Genomic DNA, 9,608 nt, shown 5'->3' with positions numbered 1-9,608 from the left:
GTTCAAATAATAATGGAACCTAAGCTTACTTAGTAGTAATACTTAAATAATGAAAGGATAGTGATTAGGGTAGAGAATTTCATACTTTTAAATAACAGTAGTCTTAGTGTACGCGCGTTGCGCGTGTAAATCATCACATAAATATTATATTAAAGTTATGTTTAAATGATAAAATATTATGTGTAAGCTCTGTAAATAATAACATTGGACCTAAATAGGTAACTCGAAAAAGGGAGAAACTTTATCACATAAAAGTTCTCAATCACCATTCAATGTAATCACCTTAAATTTTGTGTCAATTTTATAAGTTTGTTGCTTCAATTTCACAAGTTATCAAATTATTCAATTTTAGTTTAGCTAAGACACATAGCCCTCGAATATTTAAGAGTTTTTGTGCAAATATTTTTAAGAAGTTGTACTCAAGTTCATTCGAGAATACACAAATATGATCAAGTATACTTTTATTATGATGTAGTTATTGGAAGGGGTCTAATTAAACGACACATGGCAAGTGTAAAGTTAAAAAATAATGATTTATAATGTAAATACCAGGTGTGAGAACCGTTAATGAATAATGGCACAAATGAACCAATAGTGTAACAACAGTGGCATGAATACATCCCATTTTTAACGGGTGACGTAGATATGCCATTTTTTAAAGTTTGATAGCATATTTGAGCCTTTTCCGTAACTCTAAATTGACAATTGAATCTTTTGTTCTTTAAAATTTGTGAATAAGAGGTGGTGCTATAGCTCATAGAAGAAAATTGATAAAATAAAAATATGAAGCCTAAAAGTGACTAATATTGAGTTAATATTTTACAACAAGTTATTGTTTGTTAGGATGAATGCAAAAATAAAAAATAATTAATAACAACTCATTTAGGATATATTTTGTCTCTACTATTTCATCATTGTTACATCAAGTTAGGCACTTTTATCAATTTGGGTATTAATACTATATTAAGAATTTTTTTCAACTTAAAAAATAATTCTTTTTATATGATGAATTTAAAAAGAATTGAGTAAGTTTTTTTGTCTAATAAGTTGTTTCAAAAACTTAATAATTTGTTACTAAAGAAAATAATTTATATTTTATTATTTAAATATTAATATAAAATCCTCCCCAATTTTAAATATTTAACTGTAAATAACTTTATCTATTAAGAGTTATATTTCCAAAGGGTACAAATAAATATATTCCTCACATTTTACTTTTAAATCTTTGTTTTGTAGAATTATTTGTGTTATTGACTTTTATCAACCATGCCTTTTCTCTCTCTTTTATAAATTTTTAATTTTATTTATTTTTTTATTTATATTATTGAATGTAATTTTCTAATATCATACAAAAAATAGATGAACAAAAAAAATATTATTTAAGTAGGAGACTAAAAGTTATAAATGAATAAACGCCATGTTTGGTTTAGACTACTCTTTCCAAGTATTCAAATAGATGACTCTAAAATCTGTACTCAGAACTAATTATTGTGTTTCACCTAAATAAAATTTATTTATTTACCAAAATTGTGATGTTATTAAAATTAAAGAAGACCAGCTGAATGATATAGACATGATGTTTATTATTTTTGAGCCTAACCTAAGTCAATATAATACATCAAATAACTGTAGACGGAAGAAACTAAGCCTAAACAAATAACAAAGCAAATTAATTGTGAAGTAAAAAATAACTTGATTGTAAATTTTCTAAATATTAGTAGTTCTTATATAATTTAAATAAGGAAAGATTTAGTAATCCAAATTTTAGTATTTTAAAGTGTTAAATATTTGAAAAATAATAAATGACTATTCCTAAATATTAGGAAAATGATCAAATTACTATTTTATCTAATATGAACTCTATTTTAAAAGGGTAAAAAAAGCGAACGACATTTCGTTAAGGGCCTTCGTGCTTTTAATATAATAATATAGATAAGTAGAAAATTATAGGATGCTTAAGATTGTTATTTTACTTGCATCATAATCCTCAGCCAGTTCATTCGTACTGTGCAGAAGACATTAATTGCTTTGACTTTAATTTGCAATATCAAATTGATGGTACCATATGCTCCCACCCCTGCGTAGAGGGGGTGGCTTGAATTGCAAGAACCATTTTAAATTCGAAAATTCTTCTCTCAAATTGCAAAAACTGCAGTAATATACATGCAGATTTCAAAATTAAGTCTAAATACAGAGAAGAAGAAATTTATTGGAAGAAATTGAGAAAGAGAAATGAAAAAGAAAAAAGAGATTGAGCTCTTTGGATTCTGAATTCTGACCATGAAATATGCATGTGAAAGCTGACATCGTCGATTCTCAGCCATTAACTGACTGCGTCATTTAAATTGTACAGTGAATATTAAGCCGCACTAAAAGGGGGGAAAATCTAGCAAGAAAAAAAGGTTTTAAAAAAAAAAGGAGAAAAGAAAGTAGCAAGTGGTAATATCGCGGCTACTACCCCTGGTAATTAAAGGAAATAGCATGCTGTATTGTTTACTGCTCTTAAATTTTTTCAGATGGCTCACGTTCCTGTATTCAAATCTCTCAACACTCAACATTCAACATTCACAATCCCAATAAAACTACACATCCAACTCAACCTCTACTATCTTTATACTACACATACTACCTTTTTTGGTAAAAGTCATACTTCCTATATTAAAGGCAAGAAAAAGAAGTGTAAATACATTTAGTAAGAAAGAGTACAGATAAAGTCTAAGAATTTAAATTGTGATATTGTGATTCAAACTGCAATGTTACGACCCTAAAGTCTATGGTTTTCCTTATTAAATATGTTTTAGTAAGTTTAAATTTTGTGTATTAACATTGGAAAAAATATTTACACAATTGAGTTACTTATAAAATAATTACAATAAGTATTTATTAATAAAGTTATTACTAATTGCTACTTCCAATGGAGCCACCTTTGTCCAAGAGGCGTCCCTTCGCTGGAAATTATATATATATATATAGACATAAGTTTCTCTGCACGTGTGTTTTATATCATTTTTATAAACTATATATACTAAAGTTTGTAAATTCATACATATTCGAAAAACACTGTATTATTATAAATTACAATTTGAATATACCAAAAGCTAGCATTACCTTAACATAGATCTTTTATTAATAGAGTCAAAAAGAATACTCTTCGACAAACTCTATCTCCATTCTGGTAGCCAGCACACTATCAATTAGATTTTGGCATATCCTCCTTGAAGTTTGATTGCTCAAGCAGATAATGTTGAAAGAAGCATTCTTTGATCAACTATCTTCTCAACATTTTTCAGCCGTAACCATACCGATTGTGCTTTGGAATAATTTTCTTCTCAAGGTTGATTGCTCTTTTTTGAAATATTCAAGTCTCACTTTTTCTATTTCTAGGAACATGCCGTGCACAAAATCTCCAATTTCATCATATACACCTATAAATAATATTGAATTATAGACATTAGTAAGCATTATAGTTCAAATTTCATAAGTGATATGAAAGATTGAGTTCCATTAGTCATTTTTTGTCTAGTTAATGAAAATACGGTAATCAAGTAAAATAAAGTTAAGGGAAAAGATTTAATTTCTTATTTTTCAATAAAATATTAGAGCTTGATGTCCTCCTCGGATAACCATGGTCCTTTCCTTACATTAGCCTTATCAAGAAAGTTCTCCTTTCTCTCCCCCGTGTAGCTACTAAATTAGACTTAGATAAAAACAACATAAGTTCAACCAAGAAACATTTATCAGATGTGAAAATAAATTGATATAGGACTTAGATAAGAAAGCATTAAAGAAATTAATACATTTATCAAACTGATGATACTTAATTTAGTGTTGCTTTGTCCCTCTACTTTCCTGAAATGATTCAGATATAGTAAAAGTGTATTACTCCAATTTGTAAGAGGTATATTATCTATATTAATGTAATTTAAAGAATGCAAGAGACTGAAAGTGTAGGATGGTGACTCATAAAATTGTACGTGTAGATATATATGTGTGTGATTTCATCTTTCTCAAATATATATATTTAATCTTATCTGTAAGAGCAAGAAGTAGATAATAGCAAAGTTATAAGTCCTATGACAACATTATTCATCGGACCTCCATATTTAAAAACTACTTATGTTATGAAAGGTTTTACTACAAATTTTTTTGATACTTGGTTGAGTATAAATACTCATTTTTTAATTTAAAACAAGTAACATTCATAAAACTACATTAAAATTTATTAAACTATAATACTGAAACTATTTTGGAATAACTATTTTCAAGAAATTTATTATTTGACTCGCCAAAAAAATATACATGTATCAATATTTTTCTCTAAGTTATGATTAGAAGCATATAATCTTGGCGGTCAAAGGATTCAATTATTATGTGATGGTTTCAAGTGATGGTGATACGGAATTAACATCACGTTCGAATTCTCTTGAAAAGTTATATCAATAGAATGAACTTACAATCCGACTTCGGCGGAGATAGATATCGTTAAGGATTTAGCCGGAAAATAGATGGAGGGAATAGTAGCGACGACAAAGATCTGACCATCAAATTAAAATGGGGAAAACTGTGAGAAAAAGATAATTAATAAAAAATATGACAGTTTGGTAAATAAGATCGGCAAGGGGGTAAACCTGTTAGGTTAACAGAGAAGATCCAAGATTGAGGAAAAAGTGTCATCGGCTTCTGACTTTATAAACAAAGGAATAAAACGATGCAACAGTTCAGGATGGTGATTGTTAGAAGGAAGACTCTTCGAACAGGCGTATAGTATTTTAGACTCTTTTTTTGTTCAATTTAAGAGGATAAGGGTAAATTAGTAATTTGAAGGAGCTTCTCATGCTTTTATAATATATATATATATATATATATATATATATATATATATATATATATATATATATATATATAAAATATTTAATTTTCTTGCTTTTTGTGTATGCTTATTTCTTTAAATTTTGGTTTCTCCACTTTTTGTCACATAGTCAAACGCTGAAATATGTTATTCTCTTGTTCCAATATACGTGTTATACTTTTATATTTAAAAATAATTGGACTTTATACTCATTTAGTGAGATGATTTATAGTTACACAAATGTTTATGACTTAATTTAGATCACAAATTCAAACGTTTTTTTCTTCTAAACTCTGTCCGCCGCCACATAAACGGGGACGAAGGGAGTACTAGTTTAAACATTTTTACATTAAATCCTTAAAAACAAGTTTATATTGACAGGACGGACGGCGAGATTTATGGGGGTTTTAACTTTCAACTATTACTAACCTTGTCTTTCCACGCTTCTTTACAACTAGCAAAATGATATAAAAGTGATCCAAAAGTAAAAGAAACAAAGAGAAGAAAAAACATTTGGGGGGGTTAAAGTCTAATAATAATAACGCGGAATCGCGTGAAGTGCGCCGAATATGAGAGTTGGCATTATATAGGCCCTATCCAGCGAAGCTCTTTTCCGCAACTAAGTCAGTATTTATGTGCTGCTTTACACAAATCCTCCACTAGATCTATTAGACAGTGATACATTTGTTCATTCGTTCTATTTTTAGAAGAAGTATACTTCAGCTCATACCCACTCAAACCTGGTATATTTCCATTTTCTTCTCTGTTTCTGTTAGATACTCTGTGGATTGGACTTATATGTGTGTGTGTGCGCATTTGGTATATTTGCAGGTATAAGGAGTTTTGAGTGTTGATTCTTTAAGCATAGCTGCAATGGGGAAAGTTGCTCTTTTTTATTTGATTTGTGGAATCTTGGTTTTTGGGAGTGTTTCTGTGGTGAAAGCAGAGGATGCTTATAGATATTTTACATGGACTGCTACTTATGGAACTGCTTCTCCACTTGGTGTTCCTCAGCAGGTTGGTTACTGTTTTCTATTTTCTACTGCTAGCTGTATGGTTAATTAAGAACTTGAATTTTCTGGTGAAGTTTTCATGTTTGAACTTGTAGATAATCCTGATCAATGGTCAATTCCCTGGTCCAAAACTTGATCTTATCACTAATGAGAATGTAATCCTCAACCTCATTAATAAGTTGGACGAGCCTCTTCTACTGACATGGTGAGTTTCTTTTCCAAAAAAATTCCTTTTATTTATGCTTATATAATGTTGATCTTCGCTTGAATTTGGTCTAGACTTTTTTTCTCGTATAACTATCTTATTGGCAGTCAATTTTGTTAACTACACTGCTTCTGCCGAATGTATTTCCGTCATTGGGCTTTTTATATGCGAGTCATGTTATTCGAAGAAATATTGGGTAGAGGTGAGTAGGCAAGACATGAAGATGCTCCAGCTTACTGAGGACATGATCCTAAATAGGAATGTGTGGATGTTAAGAATTAAGGTAGAGGGTTAGGTAGCGGAGCGTTGTCCTTGCGCATTCCAGTAGCTTTAATGCATTACTCAGTGTTAGTCTTGCGTTTTCTTGTTCTTTAGATTTCTGTTATTACTAGTTGTTTCTTTCACTTCGGTTTCTGATTGCACCACTTAGTGTTAGTCTTGTATTTCCTCTTCGGTTTTCTGATTGGTTTGCTTCTTCCTTTTATTTTTCCTGAGCCGAGGGTCTACCGAAAATAGTCTCTTTACCTTCCTATAGGTAGAGCTTTGTCTTCCTATAGGTAGAGATAAGGTCTGCGTACACCCTATTCTCCGCAGACTCCACTTGTGGAATTACACTGGTTTTTGTTGTTGTTGTTTTCATGTTATTCAAAAAGTGTAGTATTTTGGTTTCTCTTGATTTTGCTGTTGCTTTTGTAGTCATAGAATTGTTGAGAACAAGTGTTAGACCTATAGCCTTACATGTATTTACTGTTTAGGAACGGAATCAAACAAAGGAAGAACTCATGGCAAGATGGAGTTTTGGGAACTAATTGTCCCATTCCTCCAAATTCAAATTACACTTACAAGTTTCAAATGAAAGATCAGATTGGAAGCTATACATACTTCCCTTCAACTCAATTGCACAGAGCTGTTGGTGGTTTCGGCGCACTTAACATATATGCAAGATCAGTAATCCCAGTTCCATATGCTAAACCTGCTGGAGATTTCAGTTTACTTATTGGTGATTGGTACAAAAGCAGCCATAAGGTAACTAAATTGCTTCTTTCTTGCTTTCTTTCTTACTGTATTAGATAATATAGTTGTCCAATTGTGTGCTGCAAATATCCCAGTATCTTAACCTTTGGTTTTTGCAGGTATTGCGGCAAATATTGGACTCAGGGAAGTCTCTTCCTTTTCCTAGCGGCCTCCTCATAAATGGACAGAAGCAGTCCAGCTTCACTGGAGATCAAGGTCATATTGCATTGTCATTAATCATTTAAAGTATCCTAGCCATTTAATCCTGTTGAAGAACAACTCATTAACGACATCTTTTTTTTTTTTTTCATTTACAGGAAAAACATACATGTTCAGGATCTCTAATGTAGGTTTAAAAAATACTTTTAACTTCAGAATTCACGGCCACAAGATGAGAGTCGTCGAGGTTGAAGGATCCCATGTGATTCAGAGCCTCTATGATTCTCTTGATGTCCATGTGGGTCAATCTATGTCTGTCCTTGTTACATTGGATCAACCTCCAAAGGACTACTACATTGTTGCTTCCACAAGGTTCACAAGGACTGTTCTTACTGCTACTGCAGTTCTCCACTACTCTAACTCTCAGACGTCCGTTTCTGGACCCATGCCATCTGCTCCAGCTGGCCAAATGCATTGGTCTATGTTGCAAGCCAGAACATTCAGGTACCTTTATCCACAAGAATTGCCATGTATATTCACATTATTTCAAGACTAGTGGACACTCTACAGCTAGGATTGTTTATAGTTCTCAAATGATAAGACCTATTGCTGGTGGGAGGTAGCCGGTATCTCATTAGTCGAGGTCTGCGCAAGCTGGCCCTGACACCACGATTATTAAAAAAAACATTACATATGATAAAGAAAGCATTTCAAGAATAGTTGACACTTGACAGCTAGATTGTTTATATTTCTCAAATGTCCTAATTCTCTTTTCCTTTATGAATTGAAGGTGGAATCTGACAGCAAATGCAGCTAGACCAAATCCTCAGGGTACATTCCACTATGGAAAAATTACAATATCAAGGAGTTTTGTGCTGGCTAACTCTGCACCTCTTATCAATGGGAAGCTGAGATATGCAGTGAATAGGGTCTCTTATGTTAATCCTGATACTCCACTAAAACTTGCTGATCACTTCAACATCCCCGGTGTGTTCAGCTTGAACTCCATTCAAACTTTTCCCTCAGATGGTTCTCCTTACCTAGCCACAGCTGTGTTTCCAGCTTCTCACCATGACTTCATTGAAATCGTTTTCCAAAACAATGAAGCTACTATGCAATCTTGGCATCTTGATGGCTATGATTTCTGGGTTGTCGGGTATGTCTTAGTACATCAAAGTTTTCCATTTCTCCAAATGGTATAAGAGTCTGACTTTTCTAATCCTTTCCTATTGCTAAAATCTGCAGTTTTGGATCTGGCACATGGACACAAGCAAGTAGAAATAAGTACAATCTTGTTGATGCTCCTACTAGGCATACTACACAGGTAAACGTCAAATTCAGCCACTTTAACGCAACAGTTCCATGAATGTGAAGTGTTAGTTTCAGTATGAGCACTTCTATCCCCACCATAATAGAAAAGTCGCAAATTATTTCTCTAAAGTAATTGAAATTTACCCGTTGTAACAGTAAAGTAAGAGAACTATCTTTTGTCACATTAAAGTAATAGAACTTTACTCACTATACCAGTAAAGTCAGCAAAATATTTTACCCATTATAATTGTAAAACCATCTTGATGGATAAATTTTGTTGTCAGTGACCATATGTGAAATTAACTCTATTTGAATATATAGTCCTAATCATGAACATGAAATGGTTTTTGCAGGTCTATCCAAAATCTTGGACTGCTATATTGGTATCATTGGACAACCAAGGAATGTGGAATTTGAGGTCAGCTATGTGGGATAGGCAATATCTTGGACAACAGGTGTACCTCAGGGTCTACAACCCAACCCAAAGTCTAGCTAATGAATATTACATACCTACTAATGCTCTTCTCTGTGGCAAAGCTGCTGGTCGACATCCTTAATTTGATGGGTCCTCTAGGCTAATGTTTTATTACCGGTCATGAGAGGTTGACTAGGAGAGATTGCGGCAAAGTATAATTACTTGGCTGCTTATGTTGTAATCAGATACCTTTTGTATTTTGTGGTTTTTGAAATGAAGCTAATACGAAGTTCATTGTTAGATAATTTCGTTGTTGATATTCATGTAGCTTAACAGCTAAACTCCAATGCGAGTTCTACCGAGCAAATTATGGTGGTCAAATTATTGCATATACGGCATATACCCATTATGTATAGGAATAAGTGTCCAGCTTAGAGAATATCTTTAATCTGCACTAAAAAAAAATAATACTATTTACCAGTTTCAGGATGCAAAAATAGAGCGAAATGAGTACGAAGTATTTACATACGCTATCTACACTAGTTTGAAATTAAGGAGTGATTAACTGCTTGATACATTAATTAATCGGTTCAATCAGACGCAAATAAGGTAGGATGATCGCATCAACGTCAATAAAATGTT

At 32.2% G+C, this 9,608-nt stretch overlaps 1 protein-coding gene and 1 long non-coding RNA gene across 2 annotated transcripts; one reads left to right on the top strand and one right to left on the bottom strand.

The window, feature by feature from the left end:
- Positions 1 to 2,966: 2,966 nt before the first annotated feature.
- On the bottom strand, positions 2,967 to 4,765 carry LOC107808749 (uncharacterized). Its single transcript, XR_001653242.2, has 3 exons — positions 4,629 to 4,765; positions 4,455 to 4,534; positions 2,967 to 3,425 (listed from the first exon to the last, which is right to left on the bottom strand). It is a non-coding gene; the product is annotated as an uncharacterized LOC107808749 (long non-coding RNA).
- A 580-nt stretch (positions 4,766 to 5,345) lies between these two features.
- On the top strand, positions 5,346 to 9,271 carry LOC107808750 (L-ascorbate oxidase homolog). The gene is made up of 9 exons (XM_075249699.1): positions 5,346 to 5,592; positions 5,681 to 5,866; positions 5,958 to 6,067; positions 6,823 to 7,093; positions 7,201 to 7,297; positions 7,399 to 7,744; positions 8,031 to 8,396; positions 8,486 to 8,564; positions 8,905 to 9,271. Exons 2-9 carry the CDS (start codon positions 5,723 to 5,725, stop codon positions 9,106 to 9,108), a joined length of 1,617 nt encoding a protein of 538 aa, XP_075105800.1. The 5' UTR covers positions 5,346 to 5,592; positions 5,681 to 5,722; the 3' UTR covers positions 9,109 to 9,271.
- Positions 9,272 to 9,608: the final 337 nt, after the last annotated feature.

Source organism: Nicotiana tabacum, chromosome 3, assembly GCF_000715075.1.
Source record: "Nicotiana tabacum cultivar K326 chromosome 3, ASM71507v2, whole genome shotgun sequence".
NCBI lineage: Eukaryota > Viridiplantae > Streptophyta > Magnoliopsida > Solanales > Solanaceae > Nicotiana > Nicotiana tabacum.
This window is presented reverse-complemented; position numbering and strand designations above follow the sequence as displayed.